The following is a 24506-nucleotide window of genomic DNA, read 5'->3' as shown; positions in this document are numbered from 1 at the left end:
CTTTTTAAAGTAGAATTCTATTATAATTTCAAGGATACAGTCACTACTCTTATTTCTTTGTCTACTCATTTTAAATTTGTAAATTTAGTTCTATTAACTGCATGCCCCCAGTTCTTTTTGTTTTCTGAGTTTTAGCCTCAGACTTGTAGTCCTGATATTTACAGACAGATGTTTTTCAGTCATATGGTGACCTCTAGAACTCAGATCCCCCAAGCTCCTGTTATAAGTTATCTTGGTCATGGCTTAACATCCAGAACCTGTTTGGTGTCCTGTCTACAGAAAATTCATCTACCTCATTTGCTCTTTGCACACGCTTACCACATAGTCTCTTATTTTCTGCTTTACAATGCTGTATCCTTGATGCCTTTAGAAATCTTTACATTTTGGCTTTCTATGACACAAAATGTTTCTCTCCCCGTGACATATTGCATTAGAGCCACTGGTTTCAGCGAAGCACTGTTCCACATTCTCACTTAGTTTTAAGGCTAATAGGTTTCGCATTAGTAAGGCCGTGTTCTTTTCTTTGTTCTCATAACATAGCATTGTTTAGAATTCACATTACATCTCAATTGTTACCCCTCACTCGTCTCCTCCCAATCCTCCTCCCTCCCTCTCTCATCCTATCCCCTCCCCTAGGCCTGTGACAGAAGGGGACCTCCTCCCCACCATATGCTCACAGCCTATCAGGTCTCATCTTGGTAGCCTTCCTATTCTTTCTCTGAGTGCTGCCATGCCTCCCCACCAAGGGGAAGTGGTCAAACATGGGGCACCAGAGCTCATGTCAGAGTCAGTACCCTCTCCCCACACAATATAACATAGTTTTTAAAAATATCTTACTATAATTTAATGAAAATTTAAGAGAAAGTGATAATAATGACACAGTTGCGGTCAACTATGTTCAACTGTACTGTGATTGAGGATATGTTTACATGAATATTTTTTCTATTTTATGCTCTGTTGAAGAAGAGTGTGGTGTATATAGTGACTAAAGACATTAACTGTACAGCTACAATGCCAGTTTAAATGCTGGCAATCTAGTAACTGTATAATTACCGTATACCTCTGTTTCCTCATTGGTAAAGTGGAGATAATAAATGGGGGGGTTGAGGCAGGAGTCCCATCTTAACACACAAGTTCAAGACCAGCCTGGGCTATATAGTAAGGCCCCATTACAAAATTAAAGATCTATCTTTATCTGGGAGAAACTAAGAAAGTTGAAAGGAAAGAGACCACATAGGTAGGCACAAGCCTAGTAATAACACTGCTTTAGTAGACTGTAGGATTTGTGTGCTTATTTTATGATATAAAAAGGAATATATGGATATATATATATGATCTATTACTATAATCTTAAATATTTATGCGTTGTATATATGTGTAATAACTAACTATAATATACATTTATACCACAGAAAAAAACATCAAATGACAAATAATGAGCATTGCCAATTCATTACAGTAGATGATTTGTGATCGCTGGGTTTTCTGTGTTTTACAAATAAATGTCTGGGTTTTTTCCTAAGTAAAAGATGCTAAACACTACTTTGTAAGTGAGAGAATGATAACAGTACTAAGCCGCCACATACTGGCTAAGTTTCATTGGCCCCCACAAGCTCCTAGATTGTAATAGTCACTTGTTTATCATAGAAGGAAACCCCTACAACAAACAAATAGTCCTTGTGCGGTTTAAAACAAATCAAGAATCATGTAAATATGTAGTCACACATACACTACACAGAATTTTTTAAGGCATTCAAATAAAAACCAAATATATATAAAGACATTTTGAGAAAGAATTTCTAAAGTATCTAAAGTATCTATAGACAGCTTATCTCTGCTGACACACTTGACAGAAATCTTCCTTTTCCTCACCTAAGTTGTGTCCTTCCTTCAAAGCCTGGGTGAAATCTAGTATCCTCCATAAAGTCTTAGCTAACAGTTTCAATCAGTAGTTATCCATGGATTTTAGAATGATATCAAACAGTGTAGAACACATATGAAATGGCTGTGACCCACAATGGGTCTAGATGCAGAGAGCACTCAACTGTGATGTGCTCGGCCACAAGCGAACGTGCATTCATACGCCTCCTCTCGAGATCTGGGGGATGTTGAGGAAAGAGCCAGAGGCAGGAGGTGAACCCGGTGGAACAGTGTTTCCTGAGCACTGCACAGGCACTACACACATGAATATACAGTTTTGCGGCTTCACGCAGAAGATCTGTGAAAGATCGAGCCAGACAAGTCCACAGCACGGGTGGGAAAGGGAGCACAAAGCCTCAACCCGGCTGAAGAGCTCTTGGCAACTGAAGGCTGATGGAGGAGGAGAGTCAGTTTCCTCTGGGCTGTGGCCCTGTGAGGACACCATGTGACATGGACAACCCTACACTTACGCATACTCTGGTAGCACTAAGTCGTTCATGAAGCTGGACGGAGATTGTGGTACAGGAGACAGGAGATAAACTGATAGGTTTGACCAAAACACATTATTTGCATGTATGAATAGAAAGAAAATAAACCATGTAGTATTTTCAGTAGCCACTAATAATCGCAGGTAAGTTTATTGTTAGGTACTCACAACTCACTAGTAGCTTAATCACAACACTGGGCTTTAGAACAGCAACAAGCAAACAAGAAGCGGTCCCTTCATTTGTTTTCCAGACCCTCTGACTTCCAACCGCTTTGATTTCTAAAACACACACACACTTTTCCACAGCCCCTCATTTCCCGACTGCTGTTTCTCCCTATTTTGCTGCTGGGTTTTTCCTGCCTTATCCAGTCAACAGATCCTCCTTGGTTCTCAGACTTTCTCCCAAGATATCCCCCATCCCTGATGAAAGTACAAACTGAATGGCTTTGACTGAGGCCTTCAGCTGCGTCAGCGGATTCAAACCCAGCCCTCCACTCAGCCCCACACTTCCAAACCCCACCAGGACACGGACAAGCCTTTGAAATCATTTCATTCCTTCTGGTTCACTTTTTTTTTCTGTTTCTTTTTTCCTGTTTTTTCTGTCTTTTTATCTTACATCCCATCACTAGGCTAATCCTTCTGTAAGACTAAATTTAATATGGTACTTCTCCGATATAAAAGCATTTACAGTACTACAGGACATAGTGTCTCATTGTAATATTCGACATCTTTATTTACAGAAACACTCAATTGCTTTTCAAGACAATTATTCTATTCTGAAAACTATTTCCCCAAATGGGCCCACTTCCTCATTACTAAATAGGTACCCCTACTAATCCTCCTTTCTGTCTCTTCAGGTTAACGAAATTTTACACTTCTGTTTAGGTCTGGTAAAATTATAACTTCTCTGTAAAAATCTGTTGAGCATTTCAGATTATGCTGATGTTTATAGTATCTCTGGCTTCCCTGATGATTTCAATGTAGCACTCATTTGTCTCGGTGATTTTACGTGTCTTCTTTTCCACCTAAACTTACCTCCTACCAAGGCTGCAGGCAGTGAATATGGTATGATGGGTTGCATATAAATGAAATTCTGCCACTGATACTGATAAAACCATATTAAGACCATGGAATGTATTCTACTATTTCATGAAGAAATCAACTTGATTTTGCATATAATAAAAAGATTAAACTTACTCACATACAAGTGTAGCTTTCTCCGTCAAAGAAAGCTCTCTTTACATCACATGGGGGCCATTACAGCTGGACACTGCAGAGGTCAGCATACTGAGGCAGCCCAGCCCCAGCAGATACAACTACACCACAGCCTCTGTATCTGTGACTCGGGGAGCATTGCAGCAAAGGAGGTAGAGAGGCTCTAAGAGCAACAACACGAGAAGTCTGCTTGTAAAGAGTCCCTTCCAGGCATGGCTACACGAAAACAAGACTGGAACGACATGCTATACAATGGACATGCTAATATGCAAAGGGGAACTTCACAGCATTCCCTCCCCAAGGCAGTGAGTGGCTGCCCGTATTCGTTGTCATATATGCTGAGTGGTCAGCCTTCACACCATATATATAGCAACAACAAAAATGGGCTCAGTAGGTTGTATTTATATATTTGTGTACACAGATGTGTGTGTGTGTGTGTGTGTGTGTGTGTGTGTGTGTGTGTATAATAAAGAAAAAGAGGCAATCAACTTGAAAGTGGGGAATGACACTGGAAAGGTTTAAGAGAAGATAGGTGGGAAGGGCTAGAGAGGAAAAGTGATACAATGGTATTTGAATTAAAAGCATTCCTTTTTGAAAATTAGAGATCCACTCCTCCTCCATTTCCCTTTAGAAAAGAGCAGGCCTCCCAGGAATATCAACTGAACACAGTATAACAAGATACAAAAAGACAACCCCTCATAGGCAGCCCAGTGGAAGGAAAAGAGTGCCACCCAAGTAGGCCAAAGAGTCAGGGACACGACACTCCCACTGTTAGGCGTCCCACAAAAGCACCAAACTGTGCAACCCTAGCATACACACAGGGGACCTAGGGGAGATGCGAGAGGCGGGCAGGGGCTGGGAGAAGTAAAGAAAGGGGAAACTTCACTCAGGATGTATTGAAAACAAAACAAAAAAGTTAACACCAAACAAGTTGCATAAGATCACAAATTATGTATGAAAAACTTGAAAAGTTTTTATTTTTATATAGCTGGTCAAATAACCTATTACAGGAATTAAAATTGGAATCTGTGTTTTATGAATGTGCCTACAAATGAAGAAGAATTATGGACAGATACCAGAATAAAACTGACCATACTGTGTGGGTGTGTATATACATATATATGTACTCTAAACATTTTAATAAAACTGACTATACTGTGTGGGTGTGTATATACATATATATGTAATCTAAACATTTTAATCTAAAAATCAGTGTGTAAGGTTATATCTATGCTTATGAAAATATTTCCAACCAATTACAAAGTAACCAGTATTTATGACATTACTCTATGGACTTTAATATTCTACTAGAGAGATAAACTATTCAAAGGTATTTAACTGAAACTATTTTTCCCTTTTACAAAGTTTATATAATTAGATTTTTAAAAAGCCAAAGCAGAAAATTATTAAATATATTTTGTTGATTGTTTATTTAGGAAGACAAAAATGAGAGTATATTTACTAGTTGCTGAAACCAAAACTCTAAATTGTCTCTTATAGCTTTCAATAATCTCAAGTTAGGAACAGGCATAGTTTGGGGGGAAAACTACTAAAGACAATTTTTAATCCCCAAATTTATATATAGGTAAGTGTTGATTTGTAAACTGTTCTGAAATTATAAGTAGGGAAATTATTTTTATGTTACAATTTATAGGTCATTGGATCAATAACATAAACTAAACTTTGGTAACGACAACCTGTAAATCCTTGTTTGTCATACAGATCCAAGGTCAGATTACATCCTCTTTAGTCCCTTACACTGCAGTAGCCTCTTCAAAGATTTCTAAACAAGTGGATCTTTTAAAGATTCCTTAGACAGATTTCAACTAAATTGAATTCCATTAATCCAATTTTATCATTTCTTTAAAAAACATTCATAGTAGAGAAATGGCTTCATTCAAAGATGAGAATCCAAATGTTATAGCATCAAGGGTGTCCAGGAACAGAGATATAGCTGGTTGTTTTGCTGTGAACGCAAGGGCCAGACTCCCTAGTATCCACTTAAAAACTATGCTTGGACGTGCATGTGTATGTGGAGGGTGGTGGTGGTGTTTGTGTTAGAGAGAGTGTGTGTGTTCTGTGTGTGTGTTGGTGGTGTATGTGTGAGAGAGTATGTGTTTGAGAGTGTGTATGTGGTGTGTGTATGTATGCGGTACATGTGAGTGTGCATAAGGTGTATGTTTATGTGTGTGTGTGTGTGAGAGAGAGATGTGTGTGTGGTATGAGTGTGTGAGAGTGTGTGTGTGGTGTGAGTGTGTAGTGTGTGTATGTGCTTGCACACACTGTGGTGTGTTGTGTTGTGTTGTGGTGTGAGAGATAGTGACAGACAGACAGATGCGCATGCAGATGCACAGCTGTTTCAGGATAACTGACCCCACTGTGGACCCTGAGATTGTGAACTGTAAAAACCTGTTTCTAGTTGTGGAGTGGCTCAGCCCTAGCACACACCTTTAATCCAAGTGGTTGTTGTAAACAAGTGGTTGTTGTGTGGCAGTATAATCCAAGAGTTTTCTGTACACAGGATTAAATAAACTTATCCCTAGATCAAGAAGATGAACAAGAAACCAGCTGACAGGGTTAAACAGAAAGGAAGAACAGAGGGAGGGAAGGAGAAGGAAGAAGGTCATTCTGGCAGGAGACACAGAGGGAGGCAGACATGATTATGAGGCTGGGAGGGTAGCTGGCCACTTGGGTGAGTGAGGCTAGGTGGCCTATTTCAGAAACTTGTTAGGAGAAAGAAAGTCTGCATGGCCACCACTGCCATGTGAGGGCTGCGTGTCTAAGGAAAGCACTATTAGAATTCAAGCACATGCGATCTCTCGAATTGCCTCACTGGATGGTGCATAAAAGGAGACTCAGGGACAGTGAGAAAAGAGTTTAACTTATGTTATGATCTAGTATAATTTAACAAACCCTAACAAAAATGGCCAGCAGACCCAGACCCTTTCCCTACACTGAAATTCTAGCTTGAACACTATATTATTTTTTAACTTACTGTGACACTAAAGATCTTCAGGAATGGAACCCATAAACATTTTTCAAAGATATAATGAAACTCTTGCTTGACAGATAATGTTAGAAAGTCTCCCAAAAGCCCTAAAGATGTAAGGAATGACTCGGAGTCATGGGCACGGAGGAACTTATCTTTCAAAAGCGTATCATATCAAGAATGTGCTGAGAGTAAAAGGTCTATTTTAGTAAAAGGTCTATTTTAGAAAAGTGTTTTCCATCATAAAAATAAAAATAAAATAGAACATAAAATTAGGTAAATCTCATTAGAACTCCCAAAAATAGACTCTCTGGTATACCAGCCAGAGCTACCAGGGCTGTCTACTGTATATTACAAAAACAGTTTTTGCTTATACTCTATCATTTAAAAAGAAGTTTCTTTTCTGAGTTGAATAATTCAGTAGTGAAAGATATTTCTTTCTGTGCCATGTGAACCACATACAAAAACCTTGTCATTAAATTAAAAAGCAATGACATCTGTCTAAAAACGACCATCTAATTGGGATGCTCCACTGCATTTTTTAAAATGCCTGACATGTTCTAACTTACCCCAGGTGGTGGTAAGGGTGGAGGCCATGAGACACACCTCTTAATGTAGGCAGCAGGCTTGCCCTCCAGTCAAGTAATTTTGAGCCTGTTTTTGCAGTGAGTAACAGCATTAGGAACTGCAAGGCTGAGCTGAACTAAATCTGCAACTTATTGGAGTATATCTGATATTCAAGCATGAAGGTCTCATCACATATTTCTATGTAAATAAGTTATGATTTTAAACAATGCCATCCTTCTGAGGAGTAATCTAGGGAGGAATTTAGAAGTGTTATGGTTCTGAAAATATTCACTCAGCCTTATAAATAGTCTAGGAAGTAGAAATTCAAGCCACATGACAAGGCAACAGTTAGCCTCCATTACTAAAGACAGAACAGCTTAGTCAAAACAAATAATGAAATTTTCTAAGAGGAAAATTAGAGTTAACTAAAATAATACTCTATGTTGAAGAGGTAAATTAAGCTATATTTGTCATTACTATGAACTTAGTGTTAGGAGGTTTATAGATAGACCAGTGGGCCTAACCTATAAACAAGAACGTTTACACATTTTTTTAAAATAATGGAAAGCACAAAAATTAAAATTGAAACAGTGTATTTTATTCCAAAAATAAATGATAATTATTGGTATTGGTGATTCAATATAAGTGCACAGATATCTATAATTATCCTTTTTATCAAGAACAAGGAAAAATTCCCAAACAAATGGTATTTTTAAGTGTATCAGCATGGCTAAGACATTTGTCACGCATTTTGTGGTCAATGTGTGTTAATTATGATGTCCTGATTATGTTCTAAGTCTAGGCCTGTTGAGCACAGGGCTATCCAATAGAACTTGTTGCCGTGGAAATGGCATGTATCTGCATCCTTGACCACCAGGAACTTCAACTGGGGAGAGCTGTAACTGAGGAATCGAAATTTTAATTTTATTTAAAAATAGCCACATATAACTAGTGGTTACGACATTAAAACATATAAATTAGAGAGTCAAATGTAAGACTAACTCTGTTAAAGTAGGCTTCACTCTTATTTGCTTGTTCATTTCCATAAACATGGTATTCATAAGTGTTTATAAGAATGTTTATAAGAAATTTTTTGTCCTATGGTATCATTGTCACTTAAAAAATATGCCAGCGTATGTCTAATATGACACCCAGACAACCCAAGTGAAAAACACTGCGTGAAGAGATTCTTATTAGTGTTTGTAGTATGTCAGTACAACCACACTGGTTAGTGAGGTAGCTTGGTGGCCTGTGCCAATCTGTCTAATGTTCACTTTAGAATGACTAACATTCAAAGTATGAACTATCCACTCCTGAAAAGTTTTTTTCCCTTATCTATCATAGCACAAGAATACCAGTTATTCCACAGCTCTCAGCTCCACTGGCTAGATGCTGCGAAAGCTTGTCACACCATCTCACCTGACAGACGTGTTTGCTCTTCCATTTGCTCAGCACGCACTGACTGTTTTGCATCAGCTCCTGAAGGACAACAGAAAAAGAGAGAGTGCGGTTAGCAGCACACTTTGTCATTATCAGTTAAAGTGCTTCTGATTTACAAGGAAAAAAAAAAGGCAATCAACAAGCCACACAAAGACACAGTGTGTGGGAAGCTCTCGCTAGACAGAAGCAAGGCCATCATCACCCCGAGAGCTGGTCCTTTATGAAAATTAAATGTGTTGAAAGATGTCCTCAAACAGACTTGTTTGTTCCCATTTTGAAACCTTTTGAAAGATACCTCCAACTCTTTCAGTGAGTCTCGAAGTTTTTCTGGGCGTCTATTTTTGAGTGTCCAAGGATAATCTCGTGCTGGCAAATAAAACGTGTACAACAGTTAGTTAAACCTGATTTAAATAAGAAACCTCTGCTTAGCAGTGTGCCTCGGAGGATTAAAATGAGACACCCAATAACTGAGAGGAAGTGGACTTCAGCTCTATCACTAAATGACAGTCTTTTAAAAGGCTTTGTTACAGAAACAGGATTTTTACCACAAAGTAATCTCCCTGATTATAATGTTGTGATGACAACCAATGAGACTCAGAGAACCCTTGAGAAGTTTTGGTAGGCCAAGGGATCCAGCAGGACTTAGTAGTGAGTGGCCTGATCTTTATCATTTAAGTAACTTTTTTGTGAAAACAGTCAAAATTCAACCCAAAATAAATTCCAACTTCTGTAAGTGGCCAATTGAGACCTGAAATGTTTCATGAATAAGTTAAATGTGAGGAAAGAAACAGAATATAAAAGTAATGTGTAGAAAATTAATTTAAATGTGGCCAAAGCACTATAAACTTCAATTGTAGGAAAAAAGGAGAAATCCAAGTTTTAACAAATAAATATTAGAGGTGCTCTCTGAAATAATGCTCTCAAACAGAAACAGCAACTCAGCTACAAGCCTGTCTATCTATAATGGTGTCCTGCCTGAAAGACATGACAGTGCAACTGTGGTACAGCACTTTTGGGAGTAACCAACCAACATCTGGTTTGATTTAAAGCCTGCTCCATGAGCTGCAAGCCATTCCTAGCACTGCTTGGATGACCAAGGGCCTGGGAGCAGATAGCCCAGGGACCTGTTCTTAAAAATACTACTATTCTCAAAAAATAAAAGTAAAGCACGCCTAATGACATTCTGCTATACTCATGGAGCAACGTCCTGCTCACCCATCGTCAGAGACGCTTCCTCCTTCCTGCGGCCAGACACTACACAGAGAGAGACCGTGGTGTCTCCATTAAGTCCCTCCTCTGCATCCAGGAAAGCCAGCTAACAAGGAGGTGGAAAAGTTGAAGAGCCAGAGGGGATGGAAGACACTAAGAAAACAAGGCCTCTCAATCAACATGGCCAAGGCTCACGTGAGCTCACAGAGACTGCGGCTGCATGCACAGTGCCTCCACAGGTCTGCACCAGGTCCTTTGAGCATATATTATGGCTTCTGGTTTAGCGTTTTTATGAGATTCCTGAATGTGTGAATGTGTGGGTCTCTAATTCTTGTGCCTTCTCTTGGACTATTTTCCTTCTGGTTCTTTTGTCCAATTCCAATGTGTTAGCTTTTGTTTTATCTTATTATATATTATTTATTGTGTTTTATTTTATTATTATCCCTTAGAAGACTGCTTGTTTTCTAAGGTGCGACAGAAAGAGAATGGATGCAGAGGGAGGACAGGAGGCGAGGAGCTGGCGGGGCAGTGAGGGGAACCGTGATCAGGGTAGATATGTGACATTTTAAAATCTATTTTTAATAAAGGAAAAATAAGATAATTCTAAAATCAATGTCACAAATCAATAACAATATACCTTTAACTTATTTTAAGTAATTTCAATTGAAAGGGTGTTTAGTAGAGGTACAAAGTTAGGCTAAAATTAGATCTGTTTTAAAAATTAATAAAATTGGGGCAGGGGTCTAACTTAGCAATAAGGCACTTGCTTAGTGTATGTGGAGTCCTGGGTTCCATCTCCAGCACCCACCACACACAAACGAATAGACAGTACACGAATAATACTAATAACATAGTAAACTCATTGGAAACATAAATTAATCTTTACATTCTCATATTTAATAATTCTACAAAAGAACAGAGAGTGAGACCTTGGAAAAATCAGACCTAAATGAGATGCCTCCATCAAATTCCATATAACATGACATATATGAATGTATATGTCATATGTGCACGTACACATAATATATAGCATATATAGATATTTAAATTTGAAAGTAGAAATTGCTATGTATCTTATTTCAGCAAATTAATTTGGCTCTATAAACATAATTTTGATGTGTAGAACATATGTACAAATTTTAAGATATGTGTTGCAGATACTAATGCAATATTCTAAAAATTAAATGTCAGTTCAATCACTTAAAATAAGGGAAAAAGGAAGGCTTTTCAAATCTAGCTATATTCCAAATAAAACTTGAAATTACATTAGCTTTAATTCATTAAAACCATATTATGCTGTAGTTACATTATACACACAACCATACTTGTATCTTTGAGACTAACAACAACTAAATAAAATGCTGATATAACAAATCTCCCATTATTAAAATAAGCATGACAGGGCCAGCCAGAAGGCCCAGAAGGTACAAGCACCTACTGGAAAGATTGACAATCTGAGCTCAATTCTTGGGACCAACATGGTAGAAGGAGAGAGCCAATTCCTCTCTGGGTTCCATACACATGTTGTATTACACACAAGCACACATAGGCATGCACATACATGCATACATACACACAGTAATAATCAGTAAAACATGTTAACAACTTAGGCAAAATATGAATAATTAAAGGTTACTGAATTTAAGCGTGATTTATAATCATTTTCTCACACAAAAATGAGGTGGCAGATATATGAATTTTACCATAAAACCTGAATGATAGATACATCAAGTCATCCTGTACACCTTGGACATTTATATGCTTATTAGCCAATCGAGTATTTTAAATAAAAATAGTTTATTTAAAAATATTAAATGCAAGCCAGGCGTGGTGGCACAGGCCTTTAATCCCAGCACTCGGGAGGAAGAGGCTGGTGGATCATTGTGAGTTCGAGGCCAGCCTGGTCTACAAAGTGTGTCCAGGATAGTCAAGGCTACACAGAGAAACCTGTCTCAAAAAAATGCAAATATACTTAATTTTAGGTTTACACAAACATGTATCTTACCAAAATCAATACACAGTAAAAATTCTAAATGATTTAAATTAGAAATGCCTAATACATATTATTAGCATTAATGAGTTCATATACACAAACAATAACAATTAGTAATTGTAAGAAATGTAGACAGAATAACATTTACAATTTGTGCAGAAAACAGTTAATTTGTAACATAACACTCTTTTTTTCTAATAATTTAAATACGTATACACAATGTAAACTTACATTCGGCCAGCCTATGTTTTTCTTCTAAGTTACCATACTCTGCTGCTGATACTGTGGCAAAGGAAAGAAAAATGGTATTTGTTTTTATTAAAGTGTCTCGTATTTTTAGTGTGTATACATACAATAGGTTGCTGCAGACACTGAGATTAATACATGATGCTAAGCTTTAAAAAGGACAGTTGAGAGAGAATGTCACAATGTATGTTTGCATGTCACAGAAGCCATTTCCTTAATGTGCAGTGAAAAGGCTTATAAACACAACAGGTGGGCTGATATTCTGAGCTTCCAATCTCATCAGACAGGAAAGGCACTGCAACCAAGCCCAGAAGGGAGACTGCGGCATCTGTCATCAGAGCTATGAAGTCAGCCTATTAACCGCCATGCCAAGCACACAGGATGTTCACACAGCCTCCACCTCAACCAAGAACAGAACAGGAAGTAACTCTAGCTAGGGAGACCTTTTGGCCCATCATAAAACTTCTGGGATTAACAGGATTAATCAGATAAAGAAAATTGATCATTCACTCAGAAATGTCTATTTCAGATACCAGGTGAGGATCCGGGAGGCCCGCATCACGGAGACCAGTGCACTAACAATGCCCTCTGCTGGGACACCAATAAATAACTGTGAACAGACTGTCCTGTTATCAGCCTGATCGGCAACAAAATGAAAAATTTTCACGTTCTTCTACAGCATTTTCTCAGTACTGCTTTATTTTTGATTGATCAGATAGATATCAAGCTTAGCATTTTTCTCTTTTAAAAAACCTCAAGTGGCTGCTCTTAAAAGTTTGGAATTTATCTAAAGCACATAAACACAGAGTTTTCAATGTTGCTACTTCATTTCTTAGAATATTTCATTTATAAAACCAGCTAAATAGAATAGGTAAGTACTTTACCTGGTGGGTCTTTCTTGTCATAGTACTGGTAGACACCGATGTCTCTATCTATAGAGAGAAAGAAATAACATTAAATTATGGCAAAAGTTCTGGAGAGTAAGAAGCCAAATCATTCTATAGCAGAGGGGATTGTGGGGAGGGGAGCAGAAACAGCCTCCTTATGTTACTAGAAATAAAATAGCTCAAAAGCATCTGGACATGGGTTCATCTATTCTAGGGATATGCAGAAACTGGAAAGTTTATCGATCTAATGAGAAAATCAGAATGGCATAAGGAAACATACAGAACTAGAATGGCATGGGGGAAGATTAGTCAAAAACTGAAATCAAGGAAGACCAAGTTTTCTCTTTCACACTTCCTCTGATATTTTTCACAGGGCGCTACCAACAGGAACTGCCACTGAGCAATGCCAAATGAAGTCAGTGGATGGAAGAAAATGCCCTAGCTGTTGGATCCCGAGCTGTGGCTTGCTTTTCTCCAATTTAGCTCAGAAGTCTAGTTCCCATCCTATAGCATTTGGGAGGAAATCTGCAAGAAGAAAGGGAGGATTACCGGGAGCTGTGGATAAATTATTATCTGAAACTTGTTTAGAGTCAAAAGGCTTCCAAACCTATTCAAATTCAGACGCTCTGCTGGGCTAGGTAAGAGACAAAGTGAGACTCCACAGATGTTGAGATTGGTTTAACCAAGGGATTCTGTTCTTGCAATTTAAACAAGGGAGCAGAATAATTTTCCCATGTCTATGAATAATGAAATATCTCTTTTATTGAAGTAACACTTGTTTTCTTCCATGCAAAAATAACTCTCAGTTACTAGCATAAGGAGGCTACAACTGTCTCTCATGAGCTAAAGCAGTACAGGCTGCCCCCTAGTGACTGGCTCCCTCCAAATTTATCCAACTGAATGACAAAACCAAAAGAAAAACACAAGTAAAACTGCTATGAGTAAGACTGCAAATAAATAACAACCCGGCATGTGTGCTTGATATGCTCAATACCCATATACTCAAAACTCACAAGCTAAGGCTGCATTTTATTAATCATGAAATTAAAACATGATTTTAATAAATGCAATTAGATGTCTGTCAGTTAGGAGGGAAATATTAAAGACTGGCTGGAAGATTATGCCCTTGAGTACTTACAATATTTTGCTAAGCTGAGTGGTGAATGTGCTCACTTTTTGATAGCTCACAGCATACTCTTACAATCTGTACACTTTTCAGTACATATGTTACACTTCAATTTTAAAAGTTTCTTGTTATTTAAAGCTATGAGCTAAGAACTGCAGGCATTTTATATGCAAGCGATATCTCCTATTAAAACACCCCAGTTTATAATTATAATACCATTCCCGACATCAATATATTTACCTCTGTAGAACAGAACTAGGAAGATCTGCCCAGACCTGGCCTTACTGTACCTGGCTAAGTGGGTCTGCACGCAGTAAGATAAGGGCGTCCACGTAAGACCTGTCCAAGAGATACCACACAGAGGCGGCTGAGGAAGATGCCCACGCAGTAATCAGACCACATGGGGCATAACAGAGGGGTGGAGTGCTAGAAAACAAACTAGATGTGCAAGACACGGGACCATCCACCCTGTGTGAGGACCACATGGAGTGGGAAGGCTTCCCTCGCAGGGTGAGTGGACACAGACATGCCTGACTGATACCTAAGCGGGGCTGATTGGTTAACACGAGACACGGTGCAATGACAAGCCTTCTGTCCAAGAAGAAACATATGATATGAAAAGGAAGAAAATTCTTTTCTGAGATCATTTTTTTTTACGTCTAGCTTTTAATTTTCTTTCTTGTGTTATACCTTCAATTTCTGAGAGATCAGGTTAGCATTATTTTTTTTCAGCTTCTGCCTTTGGCTTCTTGACTCATGGATTCCGCTTTTTCCTCAGGTTTGTGCATTTTCCTTTTCTCTCCTAAATAATCTTTGTTTCTCTAGAAATCCTTCGCCTATTTTCTTTTCATCACTTGTCTTCTTTCCTGTAGAAAATCCTCACAATCTGACGACGCCTGCGCTCTCTCATAAGGAAGCTCTAAGAAGTCTACTGAAGCTGTCCATACCCGAGGGCGGCTTCACTGAGCAGCCAGGGCCAGAGACCCTCACAACATCAGCGTAAATGTTCATGCAATTACCCCGGCAGAGGATTCTAGTCACAAACTCCTCCTTTCTTGGCAAATATACAAAGGTAAGGAGACATCCTCAGAAGCCAGCGGGACTCAGAGGACCTCATCCATCAGCATGGCAGCCTCAGTGTCCTCCATCTTCAGTTTAGCACGTCTTCTCCCAGAGGCTCTGGTGTCCTAGAGTTTAGAGCCTCCATAATTAAATATTTCCACATCATGGAGGTATCTCATTTTACGCAGATGCACATTCCCTTTGTTGTCACCTGATGCCACATCCTCATCTTCTGCAATACGTGCTCCTCCAGTTTCTGTCCCTTTTCAAAGTGTTGAGGCACAAACGGCCTGTCACTGGAATTCTCTTCTCTAGGCAAATGATAAACAGATTTTCAGCTCTGTTAATTCTTTCATGTCTTCTATTTTCCAAAAATTGTCCAATTGCAGGTGTTCTTTTCCTAATCTCAGTTTTGTGTGTTTATGCATCTTTATTTTAATTCAGTTAATTATTTTAAAAGAGTTTTGGGAAAAGCAAATATGTGTCAAATCTTAAACTAGAAATTCTATCTCTATATACATTAAGGAAAAATGATATTCGCCTGTTACTATATATTCAATATTAAGAAACAGTATTTTACAGGGTAAGCTATGTTCTTAGTAAAGATATAAAAGTAACATAAGTAAGCATGTATTTCCAAATATAAAAGTTAATCTGGATAATTAAGGTAGAAACTATTTTTTAAGTTGTTTTCTAATGAAATGTATTTTATCCTATAGTATTAATAAACATTGTTAAACATTGTTTCCATTCAAGAAATATAAAACACAAAGAACATAAATAATTGTACAGCTCAAGTACATGTTTGAAATGTTTTTAATATCAAACATGAGCTACTTTGCAAAAGTGTAAGACCATATAGCAGTTGAACAAATCCAATTTAAAAAATTGAGCATGTGTATCTTTAGAAAGAAGAGCTATTAGACTAGTAAAATTTATTTCATAACTCAAGCCAAAAAAACCAAGTTAATACGTTTATTTAAAATAAATTTTTTCATCACCCAAGTTTTCATTTGCAACTCTATCCGGCAAATGCAGGCCCTAGCTTTGTCAGTATTTGTGATAAGAGCCTAACAGACTAAAGAGCCCTGACTGGCCCAGAGCTCACTTACCCGCAATGTGCAAGGTGCTTTTCAGAGACCACAGGTGTAGTTCAGTCAAGCAGAAAGACATCTGACAGCAAAAGAATCACTGTCCTATTCAAAGTAATTAGAGGGAAAAAAGAGGTACACATTGATTATTTTCTATTGTCAATTACAATCTAAACTCCTTAAAACAAACTAATATTTGAGATGTGGTCCATTAGATTAAACACATTTTCATGTTTTTGGTTAGCCATCCAGAAATAAACTCTAGAAAAAGAAAAATATACTTCTTTTCATGAATGTACTATGCCATCACATTGAGAAATGTGGTAAGGAGATTATCTATATTTGGGTGCTCAATAACATATGTTTGGTTACAGGTCTAAGTATACTTAGAATTATTTAGTATATGAACATCTTCTAAGTCACAATTTTTAGGAAAAGTAGGTCTGATAGGTGGTTATTAAGTACAATCACATTTTGTAACACATTTTAATATATAAAACAATTATTTTAAATACCCTACATATAAATGCGCTACAATGGAATGTGCAAGGTAGACGGCATATAGTTACTGCCATATGATGTGCAGTTACTCCAAAACAGTTTAAAGTACAACACTACTCATATAGCATGATGACCTGTACATCATGACAGACAACACAAGCATATTTTTAAAAAATCAAGCTATTTAAAATGTATATATTGGCTGTCCTCCTAGTTTGGTAGCAGGGACTAGTGACATATATAATAGATGCTTTAAAAATTCAAATAGGACCTCATCAATTTGGACTGATTAGGAAAAAGCCAGTTAGACATTTTATAATTATTTAAAATAAAATTTATATACGTTTCAATATTTGATTAGAAATTCATATAGCATACTAGAATAAACTATTATATATATATATATATATAATACATTGGAAATATATATAATGATTTAGCCTAAGCACATTATATAAACTGTAAAGTAAAATGTTCTCTACAATAAACTTCTAGAAAACAAAACAAGTGTGAAAAAATTTTCAGACAACTTTTAACAGAGGAAAAGATGCTTCAGCTAAATGGCTAAAATACTCCCCATGCTCTCCATATGGGTAATAATCCAAAGCAATGTTAGACATAATAGAGACGTCCCTTGCCCTCACTTCACCTTCACAGACCAGGAATACAATTACAGCCATCAAGACACACATGTTCTGCTAAAGAGACAACGTTTGTAAGCTGAGGAGGAAGAATGAAAAATGTGGTAACTTAAAAGAGGGACCTAACTGTGCCTGGACAGCAGAGCTGTGAGAAAGCCTGAGCGAAGCTGTGATATGTCCCATGAGCCTTTAGAGAAGCACACGATCTCAACAGTTTGGTGATGGCGGCAGTGGTGGTGGTAGATAGCACTCAACATTTATTCTAAGCATGTGTATCTTAATGCATTTTATCCTCCTAGTTCTTTGTTATTTGCTGCAACGCCAGCTCTGCACTAGAACTGAGGTCAGTCACACGGGCCTCTGCTGGTGAAGGCGAGCGTGCATCCACTCAGGCTGGCTCCAGAGGCCATGCTGGCTGCCCGTGCTCTGCTGGAGTGCTGCTGTACATACAAGTACAGAAGTGTGTACGGTAGTTTGATGAAAAGGGTGGCATGCTCCAAAAGACAATGGTAGATATGGGTGGAAAGGGTTTTTTAAATGACAGATAAAGTTAAAATAAGTAGGAAAGAAAGCTAGGAAGGTGACTCAGTTGGTAGGTAAGAGTCCTAGTGCTGCAAGCGTGAGACCTTAGGTCTGAATTCCCCAGCATCTCACACAGAAAAACAAGTACAATGGTGCAGGCCTGTATTCCCAGCACTGGAGGATGGAATGGGCAGGTCCCAAGAGCTCACTAGCTGGGCTAGCCAAATGGTGAGCTTTCAGCTCATTGAGAGCCCCTGTCCCAGGGAAGAGAAAAGTAGAGGAGCACCCTTGGGCTTAGGCATGGGAATGCGCAGGCCTGTACAACTATGCACTCACATGCATGCACCATACACAACACACACAGTAGGGACAGAAGGAGGGAGGAAGAAGGAGGGAGGGAAGGAGAAGACAAGTAAGCAAAGAAGTGGTTAAAAAAAAAAGGAAGAAGAAGAAGCAGGCTACAACAACATTTTTTAACTGATGTTAAATTTATTTTCTTCTTTCATCAAAATATGTTCAAAGGCAACAGATAAAACAAAGGACCCTCAATCTCTGTATCTACCTTGCTCTAACTAGATGTTGGTCTCTCCTGCATATGGATGGCTTAATGAGTAAGTACCAAGTAGAAGAGGTGGTTTATGAAGAAAAAGCATCCTTATATGAAGGTCATACACAAGAGAAGACATTCTAATTAGGATGCACAAATGGTTGACATTTCATTGTGTTAAACAAGTATATGATGAAACTGGTGCATGCATCCCCTGATATCAAGTATTAGAAGTCACCAACTTCTAGACTATACTACAAAATAATAATAATAATAATGATGATGATGATGATGATGATGATGATGATGATGATGATGACCCTATTCCTCACTTTAGACCCTATGCCAACAACAATAACATGACATGTGGGCATTGCCTATAGTTGCATAAAGACTATAAGTTATTACAAGATAAGTTTACAGATTAAAGAATATACTTTTATTTACAGACAAAAAGGAAACGACACTTGAAATTCTTGTTTCAGTCAATTCAATAGAAATAAACATGCTAAAACTTTCTCCTGATAACAAAAAGGAGGGGAGAATACATTCTTAGTAGCAGTACACATTGGAGTAGTACATATGTGTGTGTATGTGTGTGTGTGTGTACATAACATATATGTATGTTAATGTTACCTATTATTTTTTATTTGGAAGCCCTAAAATACTGAGATATTATGGTATTAGGAGAAAAGGCAAAACAAGCTTGGTGCTCAGAGAAAGTATGGCGTCCAGGACAGACGAGGATCTGTGTCCTGTAAAAGCAGCTATGGGGTCAAGGAGGGTCCATAACATTTGGAAAAGGATGCAGCAAGAGGCTGTAGCACATATGAGTGAGGCAGATAAAAAGAAAACGCCAACTGTGGCCATGACTAGACTTGCTTGTAGATGCACGGCACACTTCTGTGAGTCCCCACACACGTGTGATTAAAGAGAGGGGTTTGCATCAATGGAGAGAGGGAAGAAACAGCCAAATGTGGGCTTTCACCTTTTTTCTTGAACTTTAATGATCTTCCAGAAAAACCACAGCAATTTGAAGAGTAAATAAATGTAATAAATAAAATGACTTCAATAAAATCTGCAGTGCTAACTAGATGGGAAGGGAAGAAAGAGACTAAATCAGTGCCTCTCTTTAACTTCCAAGATGTCTGGCCATCTTTAAAACTGTACACGTTTTTAAACACTTCAGAAACATCTTGCATCTTACTCAAGAATGCCACCAGTGAAAAAAGAATGCTGGTAAAATCTGCCTGGAGGAAGTAAGCAAGACTGAGCTTGTTCCATCCAATATTGTATTAGTACAGAAATAGCTGTTTTGAAGTAGGAAAGAAAAGAATTTCAGAAGCACTCTGGGCTTTGCACTTGGTGAGCAACGTGTGGGCAGGGATGGAAAGAGCAGACAGACAGGGGTTCCCAAGGCGAGAGGCACAAGTCTACTTGGTGCCTGTGCATTTCTCAGGGAGACTCAGGACCAGAACAGAAGTAGCTGGGTGGAGCAAAAATGCAGGACTTTGGAAATAATGGCTCAAAGGATAACAGAATAAATAAAATGACAACATGATTTAAACTTCACTCATTTTTAAATATCTTTATGTTCTGTTTAATTTCACAAGATAGTTGATGTCAGTTTCTTTTGTCTGAGAAGGTCATTTTGTAATCCAAACATCTAGTCTTCATGACTAGATAAACAGTCTGATTTCAATTAAACCTGACCTAAATTTAAGATGGCCTTCTGTATGAGGAAGAATCAGTGAGTGCAGGTTTTGAGGACGGGCAGATAAGAAACCCCTTTTGCTTCCTATGTAATCCTCCCACGCTTCCGTGTTTGAAGACAGGCTTCCCCCCGCTTTCTCTCTTCCCCTTGGTTACATTAGACTTATTATTTTCTGTAGCAACATGCAGAATAGAAACCATTCCAGTAGCATGCTCCTGATAATACTCTTTTGGAAAATAAAAGTATGTTTTAGAAGTAGAGATTACTTAGCATTTAATAAGTTGCAAAATACTTGTCTTCTGCCAAAGCAGTTAGTTCTGTAGCTGCCTGTCTCCTGAAGCAGCTATTTTGACTGCTATGTGGAGGAAAGGAAGCTTGAGGGCAAATAAAACTCCAATGTAAAACATGATAGCAGCAAAATAATGAAGCAAGAGAAGACAGGGCTAGGACACCATGGCGCCAAGAAGACACTTGAAATGGATGTAGGGGAGCAGAGCGCTGCGCAGAGCCTGAGGGAAGCTTTCCTGGGCATAAGTGTGGAGCATTCACTTGCAACTTATTATCATATATTTCCTTGAGGAGTCTAATTGAAAATGTTTAAAAAGAAAAAACTAAATAGTATAAATTCACATAAACCACGGATTCATTGCACTGTTACAATCATAATTATTTTTCAATTACATAAAATTCAGGGTATTACCCTACAATTACTTCTGTAATATCATCACCACAAAGTACCATTAAACACCTGTTCAGTGTATTCATCAACACATTTGATCAAAGACATACGGCCATAAATAAACTTTTTTTTTTAAAAACGTTCAACACTGAACCAAACAAGCAAAGTTAATACAAAAAGGGAAAAGGGCAGGGGCTTCTCAAAATAACAAGACCTCAAACTTGGGCTAAATTTACTATGTGGGACTACTAGGGACAATGGATCATTTGTGATCACAGAGGCTTAGTGCATCTAAATATAGTGATGATAAGAAGCACTTGTCTCAGATACAGGGTCTCAACTACCAAATAGTACATATCTAGCATAGCAGATAAAAGTCCTGTGGAATATGGAATCTGCAATGCATGCCACTTTAGCAAAATAAACAAAGAGTTCCAGATGCCCATAAGATGGTACAGTTTGATAAATTATTTATTATTATTATTATTATTATTATTATTATTATTATTATTATTATTATTGCAACAGGGTCTCACTCTGAAGCTATGCAGCCCTGGCCTTGTAACTCTATACAGACCAGACTGGGCTCTAAACACACAATAGTCTACCTGCTTCTGTCTCTTGAGTGCTGGGATCAAAGGTGTACACCACTATAGAAAAAAAGGCGATATAAAGTATTCAGGTTTGGTAGACTTTGTATGAGGGAATCAGAGTTTAAAAATAATGAAGGAACAAAACACGAAGAATTAGAAAAAGATACACTTCTTTATATCTATTCTTACACTATTGATTCAGTGGGCAAGTAGCACAGAAAAATCAGGGCCAAACAAAGGATGTCTTTGAATGTCAAATTTCAGAATTTGGACTTATACTTACTAAACAGTGGAATAATAAAATATTGCAAGATAGCAAACAGGAAAGATGGAGGAAGTGCTGATACATAAGGGACCTGTCAGGAGAGAGAGAGAGAGAGAGAGGAGAGAGAGAGATATTAAGTGATCTTGCAAGAAAGACAATAAATAGCACCTCGGCACTGATAATCACGAAAGTGACTAGCAAGATTACTATGGCTTCCACAGAGCTCCACCGGGCGGGCTTGCCTCCTCACGCCAAACTCAGCAAGTGGCCCAAAACGACCCAACCACTGTGATGACTGCGTCTGCCGCTCACACTCACACCTCAGCTTTCCTGACCACTGGCCCTGCTACTTGGTACTTTGCTACCCTTTAGCTTTCCCATGAGCATGTAGCTTAGGCAAGGACTCATGAACACGATTCTTAGCTACACTTGGTGCCCAGAAGCCCCTTAACCCTGACTAGTTCCCATGGACTTATCCTATCTCACAGGCAGAAGCTGGATCAAAACATCACAGCAAAGGGTAGTTTAAGAGGAATGGGATTTGCTAATGTTTAAAAAACAAAAAACAAAAAGCCTGGGATTCTGGAAACAATGGGAGATTGAGGCAAAGGAGAGCCATCTAGGTATGTATGTCCGACCAGCTATAAAAACAAAGAATTGCCCGGCAAGGTGGCGCACGCCTTTAATCCCAGCGCTCAGGAGGCAGAGACAGGTGAATCATTGTGAGTTCAAGGCCAGCCTGGTCTACAAAGCGAGTCCAGGACAGCCAAGGCTACACAGGAAAACCTTGTCTTGAAAAAACAAAAAAGTAAAACAAAACAAAAACCCACAAAATTATAAAAATTCCTTAAAATTTTCAAAGTAGAAAGAAAAAGTCACTAGTTGAAATTCATAAAAAAATCATAGAGATAAATATTTGACCAATTATCTTACAAGATGATCATGGAAAAAATAATTTAATTAATAGTGAGTCAGGAATGCTATAGAAATAAAGCATGTGAGGGGCTACATTGTGATCAAATTTGTTAGTTTTGAATTTGAATGTAGAGATGATCTCAATATGATTTAAGGAGATATCGTATTTTATCAAAGAGACAGAAACTAAGCCTGCTATAAAAAGGTGTGGCTCCACTATTCTGCCTTCTGGGCTCTGAGCCAAAAATGCCTTTATTCTAATCCTGCTGTGACAAATTTACCCAAATCATTTAACCTCTCTGCCTCAATTTCCCCACGTGCAAAAACATGGATAATGATACTGACCTACATTTGCAAGGATGTTGTAAGCATTAATTAATGTTGTATAATGCTTTGAAGATGAAAAGGGCTGAGTATTCTAAGTGAGCGTTACATAACTAACTGCCTGTAATATGAGAATTTTATCCTTTAATTTTATTCAAGCAGCAGTTACCAAATAAAGAACTAGCTGCCTTGCTGATATTTGCCTTCTAATTATTATTTAAAGTGTATCTAGATACTTCCTGTATTTAAAGTGTTGCCTTATAGCAGGGACTGAATACAGATGTCTCTCACAGACTCCTGTGTTGTGAAACAAATGTTCCCCAACAAGTGGTACTTTTTAAAGGATGTTACAGAGCTTTGAGGCCTGTCTACTGGGCAGGCCACATTAGTAGGACTTGAAATTTGTACCTGTCTCCAATTCTTGTCAAGAGCTCTTTACTTCCTAGTCCACCAAAATGTGAAACTGTGCTCCAAGTTCCCAGAAGCATGGCTGGAGCTGTCTGGCTGCCACGCCTTTCCAGGCACAATGGAATGACAGCTCCTGAGGCTGTGAGCTAAAATAAATCCTTCCCTCCCTTATGCTATTTCTATTTGGTGTTCTTTCAGAGTTACAGAAAGCTTTATGTAGCATATAAAGTTCCAGACCACTCTGAAAACTAAAACATCTTAACTTAAATGCTAAAGTCATATTTGCTTAATAATGAGTTCCTACTCCAAGTATCCCATAAGGGTCAAAAGGTAACAAATACTTGAGGTTGAGTAGAAGGTTCAATTAGTCCAGTGCTTACCTTACAAACATGAGGATCTGAGTTCAATCCCCAGCACCCACCTAAAAATTCTGGCATGCTGAAACATCATTATACTCCCAGAACTGGGGAGGGTAAGGCAGGCAGATCTCTGAGGCTTGCTGGCCAATCAGTCTATTATCATTGCTGTGCTCCAGGTCCTGGCTGAGAGCCTGTCTAATAAAACAAGACGCATGGCTCTTAGAGTTGGCTTCTGGACTCCACATAGGTGTACACAGATGCAAAAGCACCAACACTTTTAGCTATAAAACTTTGGATCTAGCACCCAATATTAAGCAGTTGAATGATAGAAGCAATGTAAAAAGGTAGAAAGCACTGTTAGAGATGCTCCTTACCTAATCAGCTCCAGCTATCAACTTGATACAACTAGAGTTATCTGAGCGAGTCTTAATCTAGGAGTGCATCAATCAGATGAGCCTGTGAGGGGCTGGAGAGCTGGCAAGGTGATCAAAGGACTGCTCTTCTGGAGGACCCAGGTTCAATTCCCAGAACCCACATGGAAGCTCACAACTGTCTACAATGTCAGTCTCAGGAAATATGAAACCTCTCTAGCCTCTTCAGACACCATGGAGGCACATGAAGGGGGAAAAAAAAGATTAGCCTGTGAACATGTCTTTGGGAAAAGGGTGGATGTAGAAGGACCCAGCCCTCTGTGAACAGTACCCTCATCCCTAGGTAGTAGGTACTGAGCCGCATAAGACAGACACTAGCTAAGCAAAAGCTGTAGAGCTAGCCAGTAAGCAGTGTTCCTTCCTGGGCTGTGCTTC

General features: G+C 38.4%; 1 protein-coding gene across 11 annotated transcripts in view; it reads right to left on the bottom strand.

Annotated features, from left to right (window-relative positions):
* Window positions 1–24506, bottom strand: part of WDPCP (WD repeat containing planar cell polarity effector) — a 297766-nt gene that overhangs the window by 216491 nt on the left and 56769 nt on the right. For 8 of the 11 annotated variants that reach the window (XM_084800209.1, XM_084800204.1, XM_084800205.1 and 5 more), the window contains 5 exons: window positions 16254–16337; window positions 12951–12998; window positions 12052–12102; window positions 8914–8984; window positions 8598–8657 (listed from right to left, as the gene is read on the bottom strand). In XM_084800209.1, the coding sequence (XP_084656335.1) occupies window positions 8598–8657; window positions 8914–8984; window positions 12052–12102; window positions 12951–12998; window positions 16254–16314 (291 nt within the window). In that variant the 5' untranslated portion in view covers window positions 16315–16337. Of the gene's footprint in view, window positions 1–8597; window positions 8658–8913; window positions 8985–12051; window positions 12103–12950; window positions 12999–14769; window positions 14957–16253; window positions 16338–23721; window positions 23892–24506 lie in introns of those variants that run through there. The other 3 variants (XM_084800208.1, XM_084800211.1, XM_084800206.1) reach the window with 2 other exon arrangements.

The sequence above is a fragment of the Acomys minous genome (genome assembly GCF_964271855.1).
Source record: "Acomys minous genome assembly, chromosome: 10".
Lineage (NCBI taxonomy): Eukaryota > Metazoa > Chordata > Mammalia > Rodentia > Muridae > Acomys > Acomys minous.
The sequence above is the reverse complement of the archived record's forward strand: the minus strand, read 5'-3'. Positions and strand labels throughout refer to the sequence as shown.